Source organism: Pinus tabuliformis, chromosome 2_1 (genome assembly GCF_031772625.1).
Source record: "Pinus tabuliformis cultivar Carrire ecotype Pingquan chromosome 2_1, CPIR1, whole genome shotgun sequence".
NCBI lineage: Eukaryota > Viridiplantae > Streptophyta > Pinopsida > Pinales > Pinaceae > Pinus > Pinus tabuliformis.
Genome location: NC_142299.1, coordinates 477,517,376 through 477,545,135, shown reverse-complemented (window position 1 = coordinate 477,545,135; position 27,760 = coordinate 477,517,376). Strand labels below are relative to the sequence as shown.

The 27,760-nt window shown below is 37.5% G+C and overlaps 1 protein-coding gene across 1 annotated transcript; it reads left to right on the top strand.

The window, feature by feature from the left end:
• The first annotated feature begins 276 nt into the window (after window positions 1-276).
• On the top strand, window positions 277-25,968 carry LOC149200991 (uncharacterized). The gene is made up of 5 exons (XM_089399655.1): window positions 277-394; window positions 485-693; window positions 793-894; window positions 25,514-25,665; window positions 25,831-25,968. Exons 1-5 carry the CDS (start codon window positions 306-308, stop codon window positions 25,921-25,923), a joined length of 645 nt encoding a protein of 214 aa, XP_089255781.1. The 5' UTR covers window positions 277-305; the 3' UTR covers window positions 25,924-25,968.
• Window positions 25,969-27,760: the final 1,792 nt, after the last annotated feature.

Sequence of the window (27,760 nt, the reverse complement as noted above, 5' to 3'; positions counted from 1 at the left end):
TTTCTTATAGGAGATCGTTTGGTTCTCCCGCATTGTATAGACATCATTGTACTCAACAGTGCCTTTGACCTACTTTATGGTCATTAGTTGGACATAAATATAATTAAATTATCTTATCTTATCTATATACAACTATATTTTATCTTCGAACATAAACTTTTATGCTCATTAGTTAGACATAAATATAATTAAATTATCTTACCTTATCTATATACAACTATATTTTATCTTCGAACATAAACTCTTAAATAACCGTAGAGGAAAATTCATTTATTAAAAAAAAAGGTTTTCAATTTATTTTTTAAATGAACGTGATTGTGCTAGAAGAACTTAGGCTCCCTAACAACGGTATTCAACGCAAGGCACCGTTGCAATCTTTTGTGCAAAACTCAAGGTGAGTGATTTAACTTCGTCGTTTGTGCTGTGGAGGTTTAGTAAGGGTTTACGAAATTATAAATGTGCCCTGTTGCCATGCATATCTCAGAACTTGGGCTAAGAAGGCCGAAGAAAGCAAGAATCGTAAAATGCAGGTCGCCGTTAAAAGAGCCCTCTACGAGGCTCTCAGAAGGCCATTTATTTATCATTCAGTACAAGCTTTTCCATCATCATCTCCATCCCCGAAATGTTCAGACGTCGAGCGATCGAATATTTGCAGGAGCTTCGGCACGTTGGTCTCACGGAATAATACACAGCGTATGTTGGTACACTATCTGCTGCTTGTTATATATTTTCCGTGATGCTTAGGTTACCCTCAGGTATTGTTCTCACTTTCGGAAGGACTATTTTTGGCAGATGTTAATTGCCAATATTCGGCGGATAGCAGAATGCAGCGGTTGTATTTGTCCACAGAAACAGAGATTCTAAAAGAAAACCTTATAAAAGAAGAGGCTACAGGTTACAGGCCTTCTGACTCTTTTATCTTTTGCTTTCTGCTTATTATTTTTACCTTGTCATTCACTTCAGTGAGCTAGGTACCCCAGGTCAGCCAGTATTAACGCAGTTCAAACTCATTTTAAGTGGAGAAAGATTTGAGCCTTGTACATCTCCGAGGCACAAGTGATTTGTCCTCCTTAAACACCTGCCAATACAAAGATTGCAACAAGGAACCAAACTGTTCACCAAGATTAACAATATGCCCATAAAACAGGGCATATCCATTCATTTATACAGATCATGCCAGGGGAATAAGAAAAATAGATTAAATGAAAATATTAGCAGCAAGTTTGATACACTGGAAAAAAATTCAGAATGAATAATGTTACTATTTTGTAACGAGACAAAAGAGTATGATTGCAATAAGTACTGTGTATTGTGCCTTAACAGTGGCAGCAAGAGTTCGGTTCCCGATACTGTTAGTGTTAGCATTATGCCTTTCGTTACTTGGGTTAGTATGGAACTTTCGAAAAACTGCTGTTCATGATTTACTCGCCTATATGGCATCAATGCCAACATGGCTGTAATGCATAGATGGATCAGAGATCAATGCTTTACCAATTTACCAGTGTTCCATGGGGATGTGTCCCCAGGGTGGGGGTGCACTCTCCACGTTTCCCACTCTCCTGGGATGGGGGACGCCTAGGGAAATGTTTCTCCACAACCTCCTTTCGGGGAAACTTGTGGAAATGCAGGGGTAAATATTTCCCCAATGTGGGGATGCATTCCCCCAAAAAAGGGTGCTTGTGGGTGGTCTCCCACAAAAAAGAGAGGGATGTTTAGGCATGCCCCTTGAATTTTGCCTAAAAACAATGATTTATGAGTGGGAAGCCTAATATTCAACCCTAGGGCCTTATTAATGCCATGTAATTAATAGTAATATTAAATATTCTCCTTTATCTTTCATTTTCATCTTTTTACTTAAATATTTAACATTACCATTAATTGTTTCAGGATGTTTGAGAGTGGTTCCAACTTCATTGGATTTCATATGGAGAAAGTTGAATTTTAGATCCCACTCAAAATCCAACAAACTTAATAATTTTCAGGATTTTAGGATTGAGGGGATTGCAATGTTTCTATTGGATTTTATCATGTATAAGAATACGGAATTAGCATTTAATCAAGAACACCAAGCCCTCTATGTACCTACATGTTGGTGACATTGATTGCTGAACTCCTCTATTATGACCCTAGAAAAAATGTACCCATCACTCAAATAAAATCTCGATTTGATATGTTAAGCTCTTTCTATCTCATTTTAATGCTTAAAGGGTGATATTGATAATCATGATCCCAATATAGGCAACGATTTTGATGATATGTAGGTATTTGTTGTAGTATGATTTTTTATGGACTGTAGAGACTATCCAGAGCCTCTTTGTTGCTGTACTTTTGGTTCAAAGATGGATTGCACTATGTGCTATTTCGGTTATATGCACCCTTAGTTGCTTTATATGTGAGAAACTTTGCATATTTGTGTATAATGGTTTGGAATCATATAGATGCACATGAATATTTATGTATTTTTTCAAAATTTTAATATTTATGTATTTTTTGGTTGACTGGTTTTTGGAATTGGTTCCCTATTTTGGGGTTGAACTCTCTGATGCTTAGTACAGTTCTAACAACATTGGTTTGTTGTCCACTATTCATTTCCAATTTTAACTTGAGTCTTGACTCTAGATACCAATGATCTTTGATTAAATCTTTGACCCGTCACTCTTTACTATTTTTGAGTTTGAGTGATTTGAATTTATTATTCCAGTATTCAGACTTTAATATCCACTCTTTTGCTTATTACTAAGCAGATTCTATGTAATGTACCCAAGGGATTAATTAACCAAAAGGGACGAAGTAGCCTCTCGATCCCCATAGGCTATAGTCCTCGACAAAGGGGAAAACCTCCAAAATACCCAAGGTTAGGCAAGTTTTGGGGCATCTAGGGCAAAAAAGCTCGAAGTTGGGGCTTGGTGTGAACATCACTCAATTAATTAAAGTGAAAATCCCCCCATGAAAATCTATAAATACAAGAGGCTTAGAAGCATTTGAGGTATCACTGGATTGGTTCATTTTGTCTTTGTTCTTCCTTGAGCCCAAAGCTCCAAGGGCTTAAAAATTAAGATCCCCTTTTACTCTTAGACTAGTTTCGGTGGAGGTGATCCCATCCTACCTAGTCATTCTCTTTTATTTTTTCTATTGGTTTCTTGTTCTGGCACAAGGTTTCTTCATACAAGGGACAACGAAGTATTTCAAGTCAAATCTGTGGAGCTAACCAATTTCCTCAGAAGCTAATATCTTGGCTGGATCATAGTATTGGTGGCAGCACCTTGGAGATTCGTTTGAAGCAGTCCGAAATTCCTGAGGTTGGAAGAGCGAAGTATTTCTGAGCTAGATTCCTAGACACATCTTGGAAATTTGTTTGAAGTAGTAAAAAATTTTGAGGTTGGAAGAGCGAAGTATTCTTGAGCTAGATTCTTGAACATTCTGAGGCCGAATTATTGCTTAATCTCTGTGAAAATCGCTCTGGGCAGTTCGTTACGCTGTAACAGGTTCACATTGGACCCTAGTAATGTTTGGCAAAATACTTGAGGCTAATAGAGACTGAATCATGGGGTAGGCCGGAGTTCTGTGCAGACTTCATCAAACAAATTACTCGAAGATAGGTCGAAGCCCTTCTTGAAGCTCGACGTCAACCCTTTTCTCCATTCTGAAATCATTCAGTTTGTTAACTCTGGCTCGCAAGTAGATTCGTGACTAGGGTTTTCTGAGGATTTATATGCTAGTAAACCTTGAGGTCAGGGGTGGTCAAATCGTGCTCCTGAACAATGTCTATGGCTATATCCAGCCAAATCGAGGTTCTTTGAGGAATTTCAGTCAAACAAAGAAAAGTAGTAGTCCCATGCAAGCTAAGAAGGGTTCTTCCATATTTACAAACTGGTTAGAATAGCTTGGGCTTGATATAGTAGTCTTAAATATGTTTAGAAGTTGTATTGAGTTATACTGAATGACGTGGAACTAGAACTATTGAACCTGTACTATACTGATTTGTTGGATTTGTTGAGAAATCTAGGGCATCATGAATTAGGTGATTTCTCTTGATTAGTAACTGCTTGTTAGTATTTTTTACTTCATTCGATTAGGATCTTCTCTTTGCTTAAGTTATTAGTCTTCTTCTTCATAAAACAACTGCCAATGCATAAACATAAATAGACAAGAGACACAAAATGTTGGCTATGAGCCAGGGCCAAAGCCTCTCACTCTTTGAGAGGAAAACCCACACAAATTCTTCTTATAGAGATTCCAATTGACAAATACCAAGACCAAGATCCTTGACCTAGTTACCACTCCAAGACCAAGACACAAGTTCTCTTGACTGTCATTCTCCTTCTTGTTTCCTCTTCTACTTTGACCTTCTTAACATCGAGACATTGTCATCACTGAGATTTGATCGTTGTCACTAGGACTATCCTTGACTGCGATAACAACAATGTCTTCTTAATGAGGTAGCACTGAGACCTTTGACTGAGATTCCATTGTATCACTGTGATAGGTTATTGAATTGTAGTTTCTTTATGACTCTGAACAACGATATTCGTCATGGCACTAAACTGTGGCTTCTTCACAGAACTGTAGTCTTTATACCTCCTTCTGAAACTGTGTTTATCAGACATGACACCTAGCTGCATCACTGTAGTCTCAAATGGAATTAAAGAGTTATCCGAACTTGTTACTATGCTCATCCACTCGAATTTCAGAGGGATCCAAATTCCCTTGACTGAGATTATATCTAGATTCCATACTGTTCACTGTACCCATCCGAGTTCCATCTGAAATTGTCTCTGTCTTTACCATTGAAAATCTCAGAGATATATCGAATTGTGTGCAATGCGAAAATCCTTCACACCTATATATAGTAGTTGGTCCTTCATAAATAAGTCGACATGTGTTAACTTGAACAATTGTGTCTCTTTTTTGAGTGAGCCGACATGACTCTTCTATTTCAATTTGAAGCCACTTGAAGAGGAGGATCTTGTGCTTGTCTTGGAGGGCTTATAGACTCATGACATTGACTTTAATGACAAATCCTAAGGCTCCCAATTGGAACCAACTAAAATAAAATCTCTTGCTCATGAAACCCATGAAGCAAGCATTACAAAATCATTTTATTTTTCTTCTTTTCATCATTTACAAAAATCACAATTACATGTCATTATGAAGACCGAACCTAGTTACACTTTTCAACGCTCCCTCTTAACTAGGGAGGTATTCATAATGGTACTTGGTCATTCTCAATATGAAGAATTTCTCATAAGAAGAATCAGATTGGTAACCCATTTGTCTAGCATCATTATTTAACCAGCATTGTCCCATAGCAAGGCCTTGAATAACAATTCTATCCACATGGTCAGAGCACAATGCTGGCAAGACCAATGATTTATAGATACCATGATCATCGTCTCTCAAGGTACATACTCCACTCGGGCGTTCACAAAGTATGAGCTACTTTTGGACTATTCTTATCTTGGGTAGCCAGTGCTCAAAGAATATCGGTCCACTACGACTACTCTTATCTTGGATGCCCTATCTCATCCTCAAAGAGCATCATATGCTAGATGTTTACCCAATCCTCCATTCTATCTTCCCAGGTGAAGAATAGAATGATGTATCTATCTCTCCCTCTTAATTAGGGAGAACATATCAATTCCTAAGCTCCCTCTTGGCTCTGGAATTTCCAAGTTTCTTCCAAGTAAGAAACTTGTTTTTAGGCTCCCTCTTAATTAGGGACCTACAACAACTCCTCAACTAGCTGCTTAAAGAGCTCCTTCCTTCGATGTCATGAATTTCTTTGTCAAGGAGTCTTCATCTTTTGTGGCTTCTTCATAGGGCACAAACCATCCATCACTTTCATCCATGGGTCAATCATGTCATTATTCCTTTCATCAGAAAGTGATCCATTAGTCTTCATCTGACCTTGCTTCATGTCATGTTGCTTCTCTTGGCAGACCTGCATAATTCCAACCAAATGTTTGTTCAAAAATAAGAAATGAACAATTGAATCAAAATTACCTTTGTAATGGTCTTTTCATCATGACATCTTCGAGTGTGCATCAACATCTTGCATACATGTTGACATATTTCCCAAAGATATCCATTGTCAAGGGTCTCCATCTTTTCGAGACTTCCATCAGAGTCTTCATATCTTTTCAGGAGATTTCCTAGTCTTCTGGATGTTGATTGCCTTTACCATGGTTGCATATGTCACGATTTCTTCCTTCCTTTCTTCACATATTTCATTTCATTCCCACGAGCTTTCAATAAGAGTTCCTAAATTGTAGTCAACCACCTCATATTTCTAGTGTGACTCATGCCTTCCTGTATCCTTTAAGAGGAGGAGGTCCTTTCCTTTGATCACGCTTTTCAAGATTGAGCAGTGATCCATGTTACTTGCAACCATACAACATGACTTTATAATATTGAATACAAGCATACATACCTCATTTACCTTTAGGTCATCTAGGCTTCTTTCAACAACTTCCTTGATTGAAAAGAGCTTCAACCCCTTGATCTGCTTCATCTCTTATGTCATCGGACCATCATCTCATGAATTCCACAAGTTGGAGTTCTTGATGAAACACTTGCTTCCACTCTAAATTAGTGAACCTTCTGATGAATATTCCATCAGTGAGTCTTGAGGATCTTTCATATCCCTATCCAACAGATGTTTCCTTTTGACTTGATGTATGATGAGACTTGTCTTGGATGACTTCTTCCTTTCCTTAAGTTTCCAATGAGGTTCCCAAGAGCTATATCCTTCATATTTGATTGCCATTCATGTTTCCTATGATGATGTCACGAGCTCTTGCTTCTAATGCTTTCCCTCTTTCAACTTCCTCCACTTCTTTGGTGAAATGGACTTCTTTTCTATCTTTCTTGTTATTGCCCTTCTTAATCTTAGGACAATCTTTCCTATAATGTTCCTAGCATTGTATCTTAGCAATGTTCTTCTTTCCTTTCGACAAATGTTTGAATACTTTTTGCCCTCAACCTGTTTTCTCCTATATTGCATAGAGACCACATGGGATAGCCTTCTTATCCTCAGAGACATTTGATACTTTGTTCATCAATTAGTTTATTTAGAACAATGAAGATTATCTCTCCCAGATCTTACAATTGAGATCTTATGAAGATAACCCTTTATCCTTTGATACCTTCAATTTGTGTAGATTAGATCTAAGTGATGTTACCATCTTTATTGCATCTTCAGAGAATTGTTCTACCGGTTTATCATATATCTCTTTGATGTTTCCAATCCTGCTATATAAGGATGAGGGGACCATTGACTGATTTCATAAGAATCCCTTGAGCCCTTTGATCCCTTTCCATGTATTTAGATAATGCTTGACCTTCGAATGGTGTGGACTCTGGAGACTTTGAAATGACTTCACTTTCTTTGAGGACTATGTCTATCCTCCTTCTCCATGTAAGCAAGTTCGATGACCCAACCAACTTATAGATATCCTTACAGAATGAAGTCATTTTTATCAGATTTAGATTATAGAATAAGAGATACTTACTTGGTTAAGTGAAGATGAAATCTTCAGCTTGATTCCTTTATTGATGATGATCGACAAAGATGACTTGATGCTTCTCGGATGATCCTCTTTAAGGATAAGGAGGTTCTTGCTTCAACGAGGGGAGATTGCCTCCCTTTCATGACAACGCTTTTCGATTTAGTCTTTTATGGATGAACAACCTTCAATGAGAGGGAACTTGCCTTATAGCTTTTGAAGATGATGACAATGCCTTCTAGCCTTCAAGATACTACGACTTCTTTAGCGGTGAATGAGTGTAGATCAGAATTACTTATCGACTTTCTCCAAGATAATCTTAGTCCTAGAAATGCTTCTATACTTTGGGCCATCTTGCATTGTAGATCTCCTCATTTGATGAAGGCCTTTTGCGGTTTGATGACTAGAGCATCCAACACTTTTGCTGGTGTAGACTTCTAGTTGCCTTGATTTGTAGATCTATTTGCCTTGAGTAGAAATAAGGCTTTTGGCCTTGATTATTTTGATTGGCTTTTAAAGGCACTTCAAGTCTGTGCCTGCTTGGATAAAAACACTTAAATAATTCGGTCACATTTTCACATGAGGATTATTTCTGGCTGTTTGCTGTCACAACAGTCATGTTTGGACACATTCAGCCCTTATTTCAGGCATATCACAGTTGTTTGAGCTTGCTTGATCTTTAATAAAAGTAAGCTGCTGATTGGAGACCATATGAGACTTTGCTTGAAGAGCAAGGTTTTTCCTTTGCATATCAGGTTGTTGATTTTAAGGAGTTCTGGTTTACAAAGAGAAGGTGGAGCTGTGAAGGATGTTGACTTTGTTTGAACTTTGAAGTGATGATGGGGTGCTTCTTTTACTTAGATTGGAACACTGTTATGCCCAGCAGATGAGGGCGCTTATCTTCTCTATTTTTGTCACTGCTCTTGTCCCTGTATAGCATGTAATTGGTGAGCTATCCCTTTGTGCATGAGGATCAGATGTTAAGGCGCTGATTTCAATAGTTATATTCAGCATTAGGTGCTGCTTTTCCCAGGTTTGGTGTTCTTTTGTGCAGGAAGATATGAAAGGAGAAGGTTGCCCCAAATGAGGCTAATCTGGTGCCTTTTCCAGACAAACACATTTTTTTAGCATGTGGGAGGTTGATTGACCAGCAAGCAAAACATATTTAGGGGCTAATTTTGAGAAGTGGATAGTACGAGATAGGGACCACTATAATTAGTGTCCTTTAGTTACTGTTTGGGCAATCTAACTTAGGGTTGTTTCCAGCATGTGTGCACTGCCATTAGGGTTTGAAACATTACTCCTGTTCGTGTCAAGTTCAACATGGTTTTATAATGCCTTTTGAGGGATGAAACGAGCATGTCAGGTGCTGTTTTGAGTCCCATTTTTGGGCATATGTTTCATGTTATCAGGATTCAGTGCTAATTCTAGAGGAGTTTGTACCCAGTAGAAGGGTGCATCATTGGAAATGTTTTCTTGTGTGATCTAATGTTATTTTTACCCTAGAGAGGGTACTTCTGTTCTTGCTATTTTTCATCATGATTGGCACCTCTTTTGGAGGATCCTACTGCTGCTTTTGGCACTGGTTTGACTCTTGGAAGGTGTGCTATTATTGAGAAGGGAGTGCTTCACATACAAATTCAAACTCAGCTTTATTCTGGTGCTGGTTTGGAGATATTTTGTTCTCGAGTCTGCCTTTCTTTAATTTAGCAGGTGTTCTGTTTAGAAGAGTAAAGTAGGATATATTTAGCATGAGAATTGCAGATTTAGATCTAGACCACATTCATGGACATTTGTCCCATCCACACATGACCAAGAAATGGGTCAATAGGACTAGTGGGTACAATCAATGCCCACTAAACTGTTAGAGTGTCTAGAACACTCCTAGATGCTAAAATGTTATCAAGTAAAAGAGTTACAAATGACAAAAGAAAAAGAGAAACATAGGCTATTCCAATAAGCTTAAACAAAGATGGGCAATGGAAGAACATGTATGGAAAAGCTACAGAGCAAGGGCTGAAAGCCAATTGGGAGTAATGATGGTTGACCCACCTAATGATCTCTATTAGTTGTTTGAAAGGGTTGGTTACCAATTTGATCCATAGACTATAGAGCCTCCTTGTGGAGAACCAACAATTAAAAGCTGATCAGCATGGAGCAATTATGGGGAAAGAGCATCAGAAATTTGGAAAGTCAAGGAACAATGACAAGATGTAGGAGCTATTGCTTCAACCTTTAACAATTCTCAAGAATTGGCGGACATATTATGCCAATATTTGTAGTCCATTGAAGGTAACTCAAGCTTTGATATAGTAGTTGTACAATTGACAAATATGCCACACTACACCATAGAAGTTGGGATAATTTGGAAGTCCAAATCACCCAAGAATGCAAGGTGGAAGTGGAATTGCAAGTGCAAGAGAAGGATTAGTTTTAAGAAGTGAAAAACACACAAATGGAAGCCACCAGGGTGACCAACCATATTTGGTATGTAGATCAACAAGTATGCCACTTGCAAGAAAATGATAAACCTGACTACACTATAGTCCAAGAGGCGCCAATCCATGAGATGGATTATCTGGTCGAATTTAGAAAGATGAATATCACAAAGGAGTAGACTAAGTCACCTGATGTGTTCTTACCCCCTCATGTTACGTATTTCACGTGTCAGACACTGAATGTACGTGACATGTGTGTTGAAGTATCTAGGGCAAGCAAAGTTAAGATGATTCTTCGTTACATGATAACAATTTGTGAAGTATTTAAACAATTTATCTTAGCTTGATGTTTACTTCATTATTAGCATGTGTATGTTAACTTCATCAAACTGCTATCAAAACAAAAGAGACAAGAACACAAATGTTTGGCTATCTGCCAGGGCCAAAACCTCTCCTTCTTGGAGAGGAAAACCCATGCGTAAATTCTTCTTATAGAGATTCCATTGATGAATATCAAGACCATGACCCTTGACATAGCTAGCCTCTCCAAGACCAAGACATCTTATCCTCTTCCTAGCTAAGATCATCAACACTGCTGCACTGCTGAAGTCATCTTTGTTGTATCACTGAGATCTTCATCATAGCCTCTATATTTCAGAGATCTCTTGTCTCCATTGAGATCTTCATTGTGATCTCCCTTGATCAATGTACCGAGGGCATTATTGTTGTTATACCATACTTGAATCATCACTGAACCTTAGCTGGAGATATCATCATGTTGGCTGTGAGCAACAAAGAGTATACATTATAATAGAAGTTCCGAGACAGTGATATTGAGGCCATATGAGGACAGTCAGAATTCGAGGTTCATTCCATCACATACATACATCCTTTGTCATGGAACAGGTTCATCGAGGATGTGATATACATATATATCAGTATGCCGAGATTAAACATGAAGCCGAGACTCCAATAGATACATAGTCCTTTTCGTCCATTCGAGATCTATACATGTGAGATCACTGCGTCATCAAATATATATTCTCCTTCAGGTATGCCGAGATATTTAGCCCAGAACGTATAACAATGCTACGTTCTCTGAGATCAGGTCATGATTTGCTCTTTCTAGCCATTTGAGATCTAGTCTGTCTGCCCTTAAACCATCCGAGGTGCAGACAAACCTTGATCTCTTGACTACGGCTCCTCCATGCTTGACTGCAGCTATCTCACTTGACTGCGGCTCTAATTGTGGCTACCCTCTATTGCGGCTCCTCTTCTATGCCTGCAGCTCTATCTCACTGCGGCCTCCGATTTTTTCCGCATCATTTTCGTGTACCCTTCATGGGTATTTATAGTGGTTATCCATATATGTAAGCTGACCTTATCTCATGAACAGACGTGTGCATTATTTCAAGCCGACATGACATATTTATATATTTTAATTCATTTCTTTGTAGCCGACGTGATCATCTCCTTATTGCTTCGCTTGCAGACTTCAGAGGGCTACTACATTAGTTAAAGACTTGTACACATTTACATGGACTTATGACATGATTCTTTGACATAGAAATAAATTCTAAAGACATCAAGAAGAAGTCTTTCACCTAATGACACCTCTTGCTCATGAAACCCATGCAGCAAGATTACAAAGATAATTTATTCTCTTTTATTACATCACATACAAAGATCATGTTATTATGAAGACCGAACGTAGTTACACTTTCTTCAACGCTCCCTCTTAACTAGGGAGGGTACTTGGTCATTCTCAATCTAAAGAATTTCTCATAAGAAGAATTAGATTTGCAATCCATCTGTTATAGCATCATTTCAACCAACATTGTTTCCATTTAGCAAGGCCTTGACTAGCAACTCTATCTCTTACTTAGATTAGAGCACACATTGTTGGCGAGACCAATGACTGATAGACACGCATCATCATTGTCTCTCTTAGGGTCATACCTACTCGGGTGTTCTCTGAGTATGCCCTACTAGGACTATTCTCATCTTGGGTTCCCAACCCTCAAGAATATCGGTCCTCTTGCCCACTCTTGTCTTGGATGCCCTAGCACATCCTCAAAGAGTGTCGGATGCCAGATGATTACACAATCCTCCATTCTTTCTTCCAAACTAAAGACAAGATTTTTTATTTTTTATTTTTTTTATTTTGAGGAAAAACCTGTGAACAGATTTGAAACCAACGTTTTGGACTAGCTTAGTGAGTCCATCATTAGGGCAATGAGATTTGTTTTTGAGAAGAGAGAGCATGAAAATTAGGGAGCTTATTAATAGTTATTTGAAAAATATTGCTGTTGTCTTCATGAGTAGTCGGCTTATGAATGGTATTTTCATTAATACTTATTTAATTAGATAGCTATTTATTATATTTATTAATATTTATTTATTTAGTTATAATTTTATTATATTATTCTTTATTTATATATATTATATTATTCTTTATTTATTTATATTATTAAAGACAAGAATGTTGTGTCTAACTCTCCCTCTTAACTAGGGATGAGTTCCAAGTTTCTGTTAACTCAGAAACTTACTCGGGTTCCTTTACTCATAGGAACCTCCCAAAGCTCCCTCTTATACATGGGCTCTATCATCAGTACTTTATAGGGCCTTCTAGTTGATTGGTGATCCACGATCTCGATGTCACCAATTTCTTCATGTGTAGGGTTCAGCCATCCATCATTTTCCTCCGTCATGTCATTCCTTCCTTCTCAGAAAATGTCCTCCTTGGCTTTACATCTGGGTCTTCCTTCATAAGCTCATTGCTCTGGATCACAAGGTACATAGTTGTGACATCCTTCACAACTTTCCTTTCCATGATCCTGCACACATACCCAGACTTTTCCAAGAGGTCAAACACCAAAAACAAATCACATATTACCTTTTGGTGATGGCCTTCTTCCAGTGACATCTTCTTGTAGGTATCAATCATCCTGCATTCGTGTTGACACCTCCCAATGATATCTGTTGTTAAGGGTCCCCATCTTTTCAGACTTCCATCAAAGTCTTCACATCATTCCGGGAGGTTTCCTGATCAAGTCTTCCCAATCCTCTGGATGTTGATTGCCTTCATCATGGTTGCATGTTTCACAACCTCTTACATCCTCATGTCTTTCATTCCCAGAAACTCTCATAGATCTTCAATGGTCATCAACTACCTCATACTACATTATGAGGACATATAATATTGATTTCTGTCTAACTTATGTCTTTCTACATCCTTTCAGATGGGGAGACCTTTTGCTTCTTGATCATGCTTGATCCATTTTATTTGCAACCACAGAACATGACATCACAATATCAAATACAAATACAATCATAATCATACATACCTTATTTTTCTTTAGGTATCTTTCGGCAGCTTCCTTGATTGAACGGTTCTTCAATCCCTTGCTCTGCGTCATTGTTCATGTCATTGAACCACCATCTCATGAGATCCAAGAGTTGGAATTTCTGCTGAAACATTTGTTGCCTTCCTGGACCCGTAGATCCTCCGTTGAAATCTCTATCAGAGATCCTTTAGGATCTAGTATATCCCCATCTGGCAAATATTTCCTTTGACCCAGATGAACTCTTCCTCTCCTTCAATGTACAATGAGATTCCCAAGAGCTATGTTCTTCATGATTCATACGAGCTCTTGCTTCCATGATGCCATAATGCATTTTACTATGATCATATCTACAAGGACTACTAATAGGATCCTTTTTGAGAGGGACACCATCTCATTCATAATGGAGATTTATTACTCTCTCTTTCACTGATCCTTTCTTTGGCTTCCTCCATCCTTCCGGCAATATGAGTTCCTCTTCTAGAATATTGTTTTGTCTTACTAACCTTCCCTTTACTTATTTGTACTTACATGTGACTCATCACTTTGCCTTTCTCTATCTGACATAGAAACCATAGACTACTGATCGAGGTAACCTTCTTATTCATGGACATCTGTAACCTTGCTTATCAATATCAATATCAATGATGATTATTTTCTCACCATTTTTCCCAGATCTTGTAACTAAGATCTCATGAAGATTTTTCTTCATTCTTCTTTACTGCATTTCAGATAGTATATCCTTATGCAACCTTCTTATGTCTCCTTTCTTACTTCATAGGACCTTCATGACTTCAAAGGAGAACTAAATATACTGACTTCATTTCTTCATTAAGGATTCTGTCAATCCTACTGCAAGAACCTTTTGATGACTTATCTAATCCATAAATCTTCTTGCATTGATGTAGTCAATAAACCAAAACTTGATTATAGAATAAAAGATACTTACTTGATATGTGAAGACAAGATCTTCACCTTTATCATTGAGGTAGATGCATTGATGCTTCCCCTGAATAGGATCCTTGTTGAAGCCTATCTTCAAGCCTTCAAAATAATTGACTTGAATATCTGATCCTTGCAGCATTGAGGTTGTTGGCCATGATGTATAGAGACTCATTAAATAGCGTTATCATGGTTGTGTCAACGAACACCTTCATTCTTCATCGAGTTCTGTTCATACAACTTATGACTGAAGTGTAATGAGACCCATGATCTGATTCTGTAATGATTGAGATCGCTGTGGTATGACATATACCAAAACTGTGGGAGTCATCAAGGATGTTGCAATGAATCTTGAGATTTGACTGCTTCATCCTTTTGACTGTTGTCCTTTAGAACCCTTGACATTGTAGATTGTTGCTGTAGGCTGCCTTCTTTGATATAGGTCTTGATCTTTGATTGTTGATCCTTCAGCTAATTTGATGCCTTGATGTCTGAATGTCTCTTTTCTGCACCTTTCCTTGACTGTTGAACCAATCGCTCTAATACCATGTTGAAGCTAGGGCAAAGCAAAGTTAAGATGATTCTTCATTACATGATAACAATTTGTGAAGCATTTAAACAATCTATCTTAGCTTGATGTTTACTTCATTATTAGCATGTGTATGCTAACTTCATCAAATTGCTATCAAAACAAAAGAGACAAGAACACAAATGTTTGGCTATCTGCCAGGGCCAAAACCTCTCCCTCTTGGAGAGGAAAACCCATGTGTAAATTCTTCTTATAGAGATTCCATTGATGAATATCAAGACCATGACCCTTGACATAGCTAGCTTCTCCAAGACCAAGACATCTTATCCTCTTCCTAGCTAAGATCATAAAGGCTGCTGCACCGCTGAAGTTTTCTTTGTTGTATCACTGAGATCTTCATCATAGCCTCTATATTTCAGAGATCTCTTGTCTCCATAGAGATATTCACTGTGATCTCCCTTGATCAATGTACCGAGGGCATTATTGCTATTATACCATACTTGAATCATGACTGAAACTTCGCTGGAGATATCATCGTGTTGGCTGTGAGCAACAAAGAGTATATGTTATATCAAAAGTTCTGAGACAGTGATACTGAGGACATATGAGGACAGTCGAAATTCGAGGTTCATTCCATCACATACATACATCCTTTGTCATGGAAGAGGTTCACCGAGGATGTGATATACATATATATCAGTATGCCGAGATTAAACATGAAGCCGAGACTGCAATAGATACACAATCCTCTTCGTCCATTCGAGATCTATACGTGTGAGATCACTGTGTCATCAAATATATATTCTCCTTCAGGTATGTCGAGATATTTAGCCCAGAACGTATAACAATGCTGCATTCTCTGAGATCAGGTCATGATTTGCTCTTTCTAGCCGTTTGAGATCTAGTCTGTCTGCCCTTAAACCCATCCGAGGTGTAGACAGACCTTTGACCTCTTGACTGCAGCGCCTTCACGCGTGACTGCGGCTACTGCGGCTCTGACTGCGGCTTCATCTTAGAACCATTCGAATTTTTCCACATCAATTTCGTCTACCCTTCATGGGTATTTATAGTGGTTATCCATATATGTAAGCTGGCCTTATCTCATGAACCGACGTGTCCATTATTTCATGCTAACATAACATATATTTATATATTTTATTTCATTTCTTCGTGGCCGACGTGATCATCTCCTTATTGCTTCACTTGCAGACTTCAGAGGGCTTGATTTGAGGCATTGATCTTGGTCTTGGAGGGCTGCTACACTAGTTGAAGACTTGTAGACATTTACATGGACTCATGACATGATTCTTTAACATATAAATAAATTCTAAAGATATCAAGAAGAAGTCTTTCAACTAATGACACCTCTTGCTCATGAAACCCATGCAACAAGATTACAAAGATATTTTATTCTCTTTTATTACATCAAATACAAAGATCATGTCATTATGAAGACTGAACCTAGTTACACTTTCTTCACCACTCCCTCTTAACTAGGAGGGTATTGATAATGGTTCTTGGTCATTCTCAATCAATGTTGCGAAAATCGCGATCAGGATTTAATCGGCGAGGGAAGAAATCGGAAAAATTCGGGAAAAAATCGGTAAAAATCGGGAAAAATCGTAAAATACAAAAATTTTCATTTTTTTTTCAATTTTTTTAATATCTAAAGCATCTACAACATAAAATAGATACATTGACACATAAATATGATAAAAGAACTAATAAATAAGATGTGTAATATCATTTCTAGTGCTATATCACACATAACAGTGAATCATGTCTTGAAAAGTAAGTCTTGACTCTTGAGTCCCAACTCAGCCTCAAAATATCAACAAAAAATATAATAATGTATCTCATATCATGAGTCATATACAATGAAATGAACCAAATAACTAATACTATTGATTTCCTCTGCCGCTCTTGCGAAAAAATGCAATAGCTTTCCCTTTCCCTCTAGATGTAGATGCCAGTGGAGTTGGCAGTGGACTCTGTTGTGCTCTAGAAGCTGAAGAACTAGGAGCTATAGGACGTAGACCATGTCCTCTACTAGTGGCAGGGGTAGCCTGGGTAGGTGGTGTCACCTCCTCCTTCTGTTGCTCCTCCTCCCCTTCCTCCTCCCCCTCTATGCCTTCCACTATCTCTTGCTCTAACCAATCAACGACAGACTCCATGAGAGGCGTCTCGGCCTCAACCCTCCATGCAACAGTGGTGTCAATCCCATCCAATGAGATGGCCTCCATATCAGGTATCCTCTCAAGTTGCCTCACCCACAATCGAAGATTGTAGTAGACGTAGACCATGTCATTAAGTCGCTGGGACTCCAACCTATACAAAGATCATAAAATAATAATTATAAAAAAATATTATTTAATGAATTCCAAAACTTAAATGGAAATTTGGAATATTTTAAGTTTTAAGTTTAACCTGTTGCGCTTCTTGTTGTGTATTTTTTCAAATACACTCCAGTTGCGCTTGCATCCTGAGGAGCTACATGTTTGGCTGAGGATTCAAATGGCAAGCTTTCACAGATGGGGTTCTCTGGCCCCATAGCGAGTCCACCATGCATCTACAACAAAATTACAAATAAAATAAACATAAGAAAAAAATGAAATTTGAAAGTTGAAGCAAAGTATGAAGTTATGAACTTGAAGAGACGATGAAATTTGAAACAAACTAAAAAATACCTGGCATTTTAGTCTTCTTATCAACCACATCCATCTCAAAGCTAAATGTGCCACTTGCCATCCTGTATATCTCCATTTCTTTGGAGATTTTTGCACGTTCTGCTGGAGATCGCACCATCCTCTGAACACAGGTTAAGAATCCATCCATGATCTCAGCCTCAAATAAGAACCCACATGGGTAAGAAAATGCGGGGTTCAGGTAGATCCCTGTAGCATGAATGAGACGATGGAATGTGTTGTTCCATCGTTCATCAATCACTTCCCATAGGAGGAGTTATTTCTGAAACCCCCCATCTCCCTTATCATCATAGTAGACTCGAATGGATTCTTTGGCCTGTCCATGGCCTCATACAAATAGCCCATTGTGGGCTTCTCATCATCAACTAATCGAAGAACCTTTACCAAAGGTTTAGTAACGCTGCACACCTCCTGCACTCTTGTCCAGAAGTTTTCCTGGTATGAAACTAATTTGCATATGGCATCTCCCTTTGGTTTGCAGTTAAATGTCAAAGCACGCCACTCATTTGAAAGAAACATTCTCTTCACATCCCACATAGAATTCAAGAGGGATTGAAGAGATATGAAACTGGTGGCAAACTGTGTAATGGCGGAGCACACCAACTCCTTGTTGTTGGTGAATTTTCTCATCAAGCTAAGCACAAATGCATGATTATATATAAATTTTGTAATGTTTTTTGATGAGTCAACAATATCTTTGACAAAGGAAATTTTTCCTATGTCCTCCAACATCAAATCAATACAATGTGCAGCACAAGGTGTCCAAAATAAAGTAGGATGCCTCTCCATAAGCATCTTGCTAGCAACAACATAATTTGCAGCATTGTCCGTTATGACTTGGACAACATTTTCAACACCCACCTCCAAAATAAACACATCTAGCAAATCACATAATAATTTTGCATCTTTGATATGTGAAGATGCATCAACAAATTTCATAAACATTGTCCCCTTGGGACAATTAACCAAGAAGTTTATAAGGGTTCTCCCCTTTTGGTCGGTCCAACCATCTGACATCACAGTGCATTCTGTTTGTGCCCATGATGCCCTAAACTCCTCCAATCTTTTGGTGCAGTCAACCTTTTCATCTTGAAGAATGCGGCCTCTAAAGTCATCATAAGAAGGGATTTTGTACTCTGGGCCAACAATTGCAATAGCATCAACAGCAGGCTGGAAAAATTGATTATTCCTTGCAATGTTGAAAGGAATATCACTCCAAAGGAGAAGCTTGCCCAACAACTTGTCAACTTGTTCTTTCTCTTTTTTTTTAAGCATTGAAGTGATAGATGGTTGTGAATTAGTCGTGGTTCTAGGAACAAAAAATGATGAGGTAGCTACAGGGTTGGTTGTAGGCATTGATGCTGAAGTAGAACCAGTGTCACTATCATATTCACATCCTAACACACTCCTTGCTAGTTGCTTCTTCAGATCTACTTTGGTCACTTTGTCTTGCTCTAATTCTTCCAATGATCTCATGGCTCTTCGGATGATTTTCGCATTTGTATTGGTGCAAGGCCCTACATCACGTCCAGGGATTTGTGCAAGGTGATACTTCAATCTGTAAACCCCACATGACATATGTTGCCCACACAACTTGCAAGACAAGTTTATTCTATCAAACCCTCCATCAGGTTCACCAAATTCCCACAGAGGGTCCAATTTCCTTGGCATGTTTGTAACTTGGTTGAACTCTTGAGTTTTAATGTAAGATGAAGTTTGAAGTTGAATTTATGGCACAATAAGAATTGCAAGTTAAAAAAAAAAGTACATACATGACACAACACATTGAATTTTTGACAAAAAAAAAAACACTTTAACTCAATCCAACAATAATAGAAAAAATGCACATTCAAACCCAATAAAAAATGATGCAAAAAAATAGAGCAAGAGAAAAAATTAAACTAATAAATCTAACAATCAAGTTTTTGCATTTTTGACCAAAATGAACCCTTTCCACTCTATGCAACAAAAATGAAAAAAAAACCATCAAACCCACTCAAAAATCATTGATAATCAATGGGTTATAGAAACCCAAGAAAAAACAAGAAAAAACAAGAAAAAACCAAAAAAAAAGGGCCAAATTTGGTGCCCATACTTGGAAACCACGGTTTGCTGAAGAAATTTGGTCCAAACACGAAGTTCTCTTGCTTGGGATGCTAGAATCTCTCGTTTTTCTCCACCTCTGCCCTAGTAGACGCCTTCCTCTCCTCCTCAGCTCTCAAACAAGTCCGCTGTCTACTAAAAATGAGAAATAAAACTCATTAATTTGCTTATAAAACGCATTGTCCTGGAGGGTCGCGATTTTTTTTCTTTTGAATCACAATTTTTTGGAGAAAATCACAATATTTTCAGCGATTTTTCGAAAAAAACAACTTTGTAAAAATCGGGCAATAATAACAACTGAGTCAAAAAATCGCGATTTTCACAACACTTCTCAATCTGAAGAATTTCTCATAAGAAGAATTGGATTTGCAATCCATCTGTTATAGCATCATTTCAACCAACATTGTTTCCATTTAGCAAGGCCTTGACTAACAACGCTATCTTTTACTTAGATTAGAGAACACATTGTTGGTGAGACAAATGACTGATAGACACGCATCATCATTGTCTCTCTTAGGGTCATACCCACCCGGGTGTTCTCCGAGTATGCCTTACTAGGACTATTCTCATCTTGGGTTCCTAACCCTCAAGAATATCGGTCCTCTTGCCCACTCTTGTCTTAGATGCCCTACCACATCCTCAAAGAGTGTCGGATGTCAGATGATTACACAATCCTACATTCTTTCTTCCAAAATGAAGACAAGAATGTTGTGTCTAACTCTCCCTCTTAACTAGGGATGAGTTCCAAGTTTCTCTTAACTTAGAAACTTACTCGGGTTCCTTTACTCATAGGGTCCTCCCAAAGCTCCCTCTTACACAGGGACTCTATCATTAGTACTTTATAGGGTCTTCTAATTGATTGACGATCCATGATCTCAATGTCATCAATTTCTTCACGTGTAGGGTTCAGCCATCCATCACTTTCCTCCATCATGTCATTCCTTCTTTCTCAGAAAGTGTCCTCCTTGGCTTTACATCTGGGTCTTCCCTTCATAAGCTCATTGCTCTGGATCACAAGGTACATAGTTGTGACATCCTTCACAACTCTCCTTTCCATGATCCTGCACACATACCCAAACTTCTCCAAGAGGTCAAACACCAAAAACAAATCACATATTACCTTTTGGTGATAGCCTTCTTCCAGTGACATCATCGTGCAGGTATCAATCATCCTGCATTCGTGCTGACACATCTCCCAATGATATCTGTTGTTAAGGGTCCTCATGTTTTCAGACTTCCATCAAATTCTTCACATCATTTCGGGAGGTTTCTTGATCAATTCTTCCCTATCATCTGGATGTTGACTGCCTTCATCATGGTTGCATGTTTCACGACCTCTTCCATCCTCATGTCTTTCATTCCTAGGAACTCTCATAGTTCTTCAATGGTCATCAACTACCTTATACTACATTATGAGGACATATTATGTTGATTTCATCTAGTCTGACTTATGTCTTTCTGCATCCATTCAGAGGGGGAGGCCTTTTCCTTCTTGATCATGCTTGATCCATTTTATCTACAACCACAGAACATGACATCACAATATCAAATACAAATACAATCATAATCATACATACCTTATTTTTCTTTAGGTATCTTTCAGCAGCTTCCTTGATTGAACGGTTCTTCAATCCCTTGATCTGCTTCATTCTTGATGTCATTGAACCGCCGTCTCATGAGATCCAAGAGTTGAAATTTCTGCTGAAACATTTGCTGCCTTCCCGGACTCGGAGATCCTCTGCTGAAATCTCTATCAGAGATCCTTCAGGATCTAGTATATCCCCATCTGGCAAGTGTTTCCTTTGACCTGGATGAACTCTTCCTCTCCTTTTATCACATCCAGTTTATCATTAAGCAATTACACTTCAAAAATTCAACCATAAGTGCTCAAAGACAATAGAGATCACATTGCACAAAGATAACACAATATTTACCATGGGAAAACCCACTTGGGGAAAATCCAACAACCTTTTACTTAGAGAAATTATTCAGTTCAATAAGAGATACACCTAATTTTGCTAGTCAAATATGATGGTCAAACTGCTCTCTTGTCAAGTCAATCCTTTGCCCAACAAACTTGGCCTTGTTTGATCTGCCTAGGCCGAAATTAGGCCTCCCAGAATTTTCCTAGAAACTCAGCCTCGCTTCCCAGAAAATTCAGGCTTGCTGCCTAGAGTATGCTGCCCAAGAGTTCGACCTGCTGGCCAAGAGTTCGACCTACTGCCCAAAATATGCCGAAAAACTCACACGTGCGAAGTTGCAGGAGAGAGAAGCACACGTGCGAAGTCAAGGAGAGATAGAAAAGATACTTGGGATGTCTTCATCCTTCTTCTTCTTTTCCTTTGCTTGGATGTCCAAAAGATGTCTTGTCTTCTGAGAGATCAAATTGTGCTTGAAGGAGGAGGTCGAATACCTTATATATAGTGTTGTAGCTGGTCTAAATGGGTGTCTCTTCGCTGGGGCTGACTTGACTTGAAGGAGGGCCAACTTGATAAGTTTGGATCCAAAAATTCAAAATTGTCTTTTGAAACTAACATAAAGAACATGCCTTACATTTTTCATTATATATATTTCAAGGGCTAAAATATTAATTATGAAGACTGAGCATAGCTACAAAATTCAACACTTCCTCTTATCTAGAGAGGTAGTCATGCCGCATTAGTGCATTAAAAACTTTTAATTCCTATGCAATTTGGTTTCAAAATTGAAGTCCTCCTTGGATTCACAATACAAAAGTTTTGTGTAAGCATTTTGTCAACAAATAGTGCCAAAGAAGATTGACCTAGGATTAATTGGTTTGTTTACAATGTGATAATATTGTTCAAAACTTCAAAAGTCTTTTCATTGGGTTTTGTCATCTACTTAAAGGATGAAACATTTTTGAAGAGGGGTGACTTGTAATGAACGTAAATTAGATTTAGTCATATAATAGTTATTATGACCTAAGAGTTGCAACTCTTAGCATGGATGTTTCCCTTGGGCACTATATATGGAGCCTTTTTGACTGCCTTCCATCACTGTATAATTCATTCCTATTAAATATAATTTATGTGCCTTCTGACATTATATTATGGGTCCTTATCCCTTTTTTATATGATGTCCTAGTTAATGAACTGTTTGGTTCACTCTCAGTGCTTTATAGCCCAGTATGTGAGAGATGCTGTCATTTAACATTACACTACATGAAAAAAAAGAAATTAAATAAAAAATAAATAACTACATATGTACATATGTACATGACAACATCTAAAAAATAAATCAACATATGTCTATCTTGAACCCAGATTTCTCAAGCACTGAGAGACATCAAATTTTTTAAGGTGAATTTTTTATTGTTTAATATGAAGGAATAAATAAATGACATGGAATTAAATGATAAAAAAATTTACACCTTAAGAAATTTGATCCCTTTTGGTGCTTGATAGATATGAATTTAAGATCGATCTATGCTGGTTACTGTTGTTAGGAAAGAAATTTACATCTTTTTTCATGATTGAGGAATTGTTATAATATGTTGTAATGTTGTCAAGTGGCTACACTTGTTTCTAGAATTTGAAGTCATCATTGGCAGGGCATTAATGTGCATGTGATGGAGCATCAGTAAACTTATTAAGATCACCCATATGACTTATTATTTAAAATTAGTGGTTATGTGGCTCATTATGCCTTAAAATAGCATTGGTAGGTGGTTTTCATTTGTTCCACTTCCATTACATGGAGATGCCTACTAATTATCATGGCCTCTATTTTGAGAAGCTGATGAGGTCTTTGCTCATCCACTTGAATATATGTGTGGATCATCTATTTGGTCAATTGTCATTAGCTTTATACTCAAGAAGCCTTCGGAGGCTTATTGTAACTGGGTTTTGATATTAATGAAGTGATTCAAATCTGATAGTGGTTGTTTCCCATAAATAGCTATTTTACCACTCTAAATCAGGTGCTCGTCTCTCTCTCCCCTCCTTAATTTTTTATTTGACTGCTTCATGCTGATAGTTATCAATGACACTTGTTCATGATTATTGATCAGTAATATGGATATTGAGTTGTTTATCATGTAGTGATTGTTCATGTTTGTATTAATGTTAATCACATATTCATGATGCTGCTGAATACTAACGGGAAAGAGATAACTCAAGGGAGAATTGAATTGGACAGAGGATAGAGATAATTTTTACTAAAGTTCATTTCTTACATGACGGTGGGAGTTTCAATCACAAGAAGATATGATTCCTCTTAGCAAAGGACTTGATTGGCTAGCCAATCAGTAATTTTGTATTCCAAACATCTAACATGATGATATTCTATATTCATTGAGAATAGAGAGGCTTTCCTTATCCAATTGTATTGATTATTTAATCTTGAGTTTGAAGCTGAGGAGGTGTCCATCAAGTTTATAATTGTTTGAAGTCTTCTTCTGCCTCAATATATTTAATTCCAAATTTTAGAGAGGCCTTTATTCCCCCATTCAAGGCTTTCGTTTCCACTTGATTATTTGTGTCCTTGCTAATATTTTCTGTGGAGATGGCTGGAATGTTATCTTTCTGATCCCTGAGGACTTGTCCAGTTCCAGACTTTCCTCTATCTTCTTTCACAGCTTCATCAAAATTCAGCGTTACTTGACCTTATTTGGGTGGGTGTCAATAATCCTCCAAAGAACTTATTAGCTATCATTTATAGGGATCCTCATATCTTGTATTAGCTTTGCAAACTCAAGCATATATTTTGGGTGGGTATAAAGATTGCATCTAAGTATGCTTGTAGGCTTTCTTTTGATCCTTGTTACCATACTACAATTTCTAGTCCACTTTTCCTCACATGAAATCAATATGGTGAGTGAATACAATATGCATGAAGCTTGGTAAACCGGAAGAAACAATCAATATCTGGCATGATGAGAGAAACCCTCAGCCTATATGCCTTACGATCTTTACCTTGCCGTCATCTTACAATCTTTAGGTTTTAGCCTTGGGTACTTGACACTTGTTTTTTGCTATGGTCTGTCTTAATGGAGAAGCTTGATGGTCTCTGCAAATTAAGATGCCCTTTCCATATCCATTATAATATTCAAAGAATCCCAGCAGATTAGGTAACCATGCACTTGCAGCTTACAGTCACTTGCAGTCCAAGGCTAAATAGTAAATACCCATGTTGTATGAGCTGATATATTAAGGCCTGGCTTTTCTTTCCCAGATCTCTTTCATTTTTTTATTTCAAACTCTTGCTCAGGGTCTCCCTTTCAATAGTTTATAAATATCACACACATCGATACAGACACACATGAAGATTGCTGCTGGGTGCAAAAATACTTTGGTGGGCCAGTCCTAGATGCAAGTGCATTTCATTTAACTGCTATTACTTATAACATTATTGTTAGGTTCTATCACAAGAGACATTGTGTATCCTTACATGCAGTGTATTTTATGCTTTAGCTACACTTTTTTAAATATGCCACCAAAAATTTGATGCAGGTTTTCTTCGCCGGTCAGCTCTTTATCGTTCTTCAAATGGGGATTTCCTTCATTTACTCATTCTTGCAATGACTTGATAGTTTCATAGCTTCAAGGGTTAGTGGTCTCTTATAGCTATTATAAGCACGGTGTAAATATTCTATTGTGTCATTAACCCCTACCCAAATAAAATGAAACTCATTGTTTAGCTCGCTATTTCATCATATCCTTGTCCATGCATTTGTTCCATCTGGAATCAACAACCCTGGTGTCCATGGGTTTGGCATGACAAGGTCTCTCTATTTCCAACTATCTACTTTATTGTTTGTTGAATAATTTCTTTCTACTTCTTTTATGTACCTACTCACTGAGCAGTTCAATTGACCTACTTTTGGTTATTTGCTGAACATTAATAACCTTATTCTATCTTATGTATCATGTTATAGTTTGCAGTTATAAATGATTGTTCTAACATTTGCACTTTTTAAACTCTATAGAAGCTGTACAGGAGTTGTACCTTAAAATTATAGACTCAGTGAAGGCTAAAGTTATGCCTCCGAATGCTTGGCGTGATTCATTACTGAAAAACTGTAAGAACAAGGAGGATGTGGAGTTGGCTTTTGAAGTCTTGGAGAAGCTTCGAAAATTTGTAATACACAAGAACTAAAATTATATTTCAATTTTTTTTTCGTTATCAGTTTACCCATGTATTTGCTATGAAAATTTGAAATTACTGATTGTCGTTTTCACAAATGGCTCTGAATTTGTCAGCTATTACTTGATAACCAGTTTATGAAACATTTTTTGGATGCAGAACTGGCAGTGTTCCAACTGGGCCCAACAGATTACTTTAGCAGTTGTTTCTGCATGCATTCGTGCAAATTCTCCACACCTTGGTATTGAATGACTGAACTTGTATTCTTAGAACTATCTGAGCCTTAATTAGAGTTAGTGTTATTCCTTGTTATTGCCTTATTTGTCTATAACAACTATGAGTTTTCAGATATGCATGGAGCATATTTTGTGATTCTGTCATCCATTTATATTAAGGCTACTTGGAGATTGCTTTATGTTTCGCAGTAAGGAATGTATGCAAGTTGTGATCATATCTAATGATATTTAAAGGAATACTTGTTTAGATGTAAATAGCATGTTTTTTCAGTTTCTGTTGGATCCTTCATGACAAATAAGGTGCACTTACGTATTCAGGACATGCTTAGCTGCTTTATCTCTCATCATGGTCTACTTATCTTGAAGAATTTGCAGTTGCCTTTTTTTTTTCTGAGATAACTTCTCTGTTTTTCCCCTTATCAAAATGTCGAAGTTATGGCAGTGTTCCAACTGGACCCAACAGATTATTTTAGCAGTTGTTTCTGTATGCATTCGTGCAAATTCTCCACACCTTGGTATTGAATGACTGAACTTGTACTTGTATTCTTAGAACTATCTGAGCGTTAATTAAAGTTAGTGTTATTCCTTGTTATTGCCTTATTTGTCTATAACAACTTTGAATTTTCAGATATGCATGGAGCATATTTGTGATTCTGTCATCCATTTACATTAAGGCTACTTGGAGATTGTTTTATGTTTAGCAGTAAGGCATGTATGCAAGTTGTGATGATATCTAATGATATTTAAAGATATACTTGTTTAGATGTAAATACCATGTTTTTTAAGTTTCTGTTGGATCCTTGATGACAAATAAGGTACACTTAGGTATTCAGGGCATGCTTAGCTGCTTTCTCTCTCATCATTGTCTACTTATTTTGAAGAATTTGCAGTTTCCTTTTTTTTTTCTGTCAGAACTTCTCTGTTTTCTCCCTTATAGAAGATAAATTTTTACAATAAGAAGATTCTTTTATTCCCGGTCACTGGCTGATGGCCATGGAAAGAAAATATCCACAACAGGAAGCAAATCATAATACCCAAGATTTGATCCCCAGTTCAGTCTTGTGTATGTATACATATGATGAACGACTAAAAGATGAATGATAATATGTAAGATTGTACAGATAGTAAAAAAGATATGTCAGTGTCTGCAGAAGAGAAGGACAAAAGAATGGGGGCTATGACTCCACAAGAGGGAAAAGACAAGGGGCTCTTAAGTAGGCTAAGGGAAAGGACCTTAGTAAGTGACTTAACCCAAAGTGTTTGCAACCTTAATTATGTTCCTTGATTATTAATCAATTGCTGTTTATTAAGCCTTGTGGTGGTTAATACATGAAGGAGGTATGTGGGTTTCCATAAGGATACAAGGTCCTTTCATGCAATGCAAACTTAAGCTATACTTTTTTGCTATGCAATTGAACTTTCATTTGATGGAAGGTTTTGATAAAGGAGTTTGAATGTGTTGTATTCCGTTCAAATTAATGGAGGGACCCCAACTATCAAGAGTTCAAATTACCATGCCATGAGCTTATTGTAATCAAACCATGGAAAGCTACAACTATGAATTATGAGAGAATTGTGGTTGTGAGGAATGATAATTATTGTCATTGATGAATTTTGCTACAATTGATAAAACATAAAATTCCAGTTGTGAAATTTCCTGGCCAGCTTGTGCTAGAGCCCTTTAGGGAAGTGGGATAGCTTAAGGGACTATTACTTGAGTTGTGCAGGCTAACAAGGAAGAGGGCTATGTATTGGGATTGCTATAGGTGTAAATATTGACTGAATGAATTAGGTTATGACAAGAGAATTATATACAGAGAGTTTGCCTTTAGGATTCATAGCCTCAGCTTATG

Excerpts from the sequence above, each read along its gene's own strand:
- LOC149200991 (XM_089399655.1), top strand. The coding sequence starts at position 306 with ATGAACGTGATTGTGCTAGAAGAACTTAGGCTCCCTAACAACGGTATT. Across the intron at positions 694-792 it reads CTCACGGAATAATACACAGC|ATGTTAATTGCCAATATTCG; the intron begins GTATGTTGGTAC and ends TATTTTTGGCAG. Across the intron at positions 25,666-25,830 it reads TGGAGAAGCTTCGAAAATTT|AACTGGCAGTGTTCCAACTG; the intron begins GTAATACACAAG and ends TTTTGGATGCAG.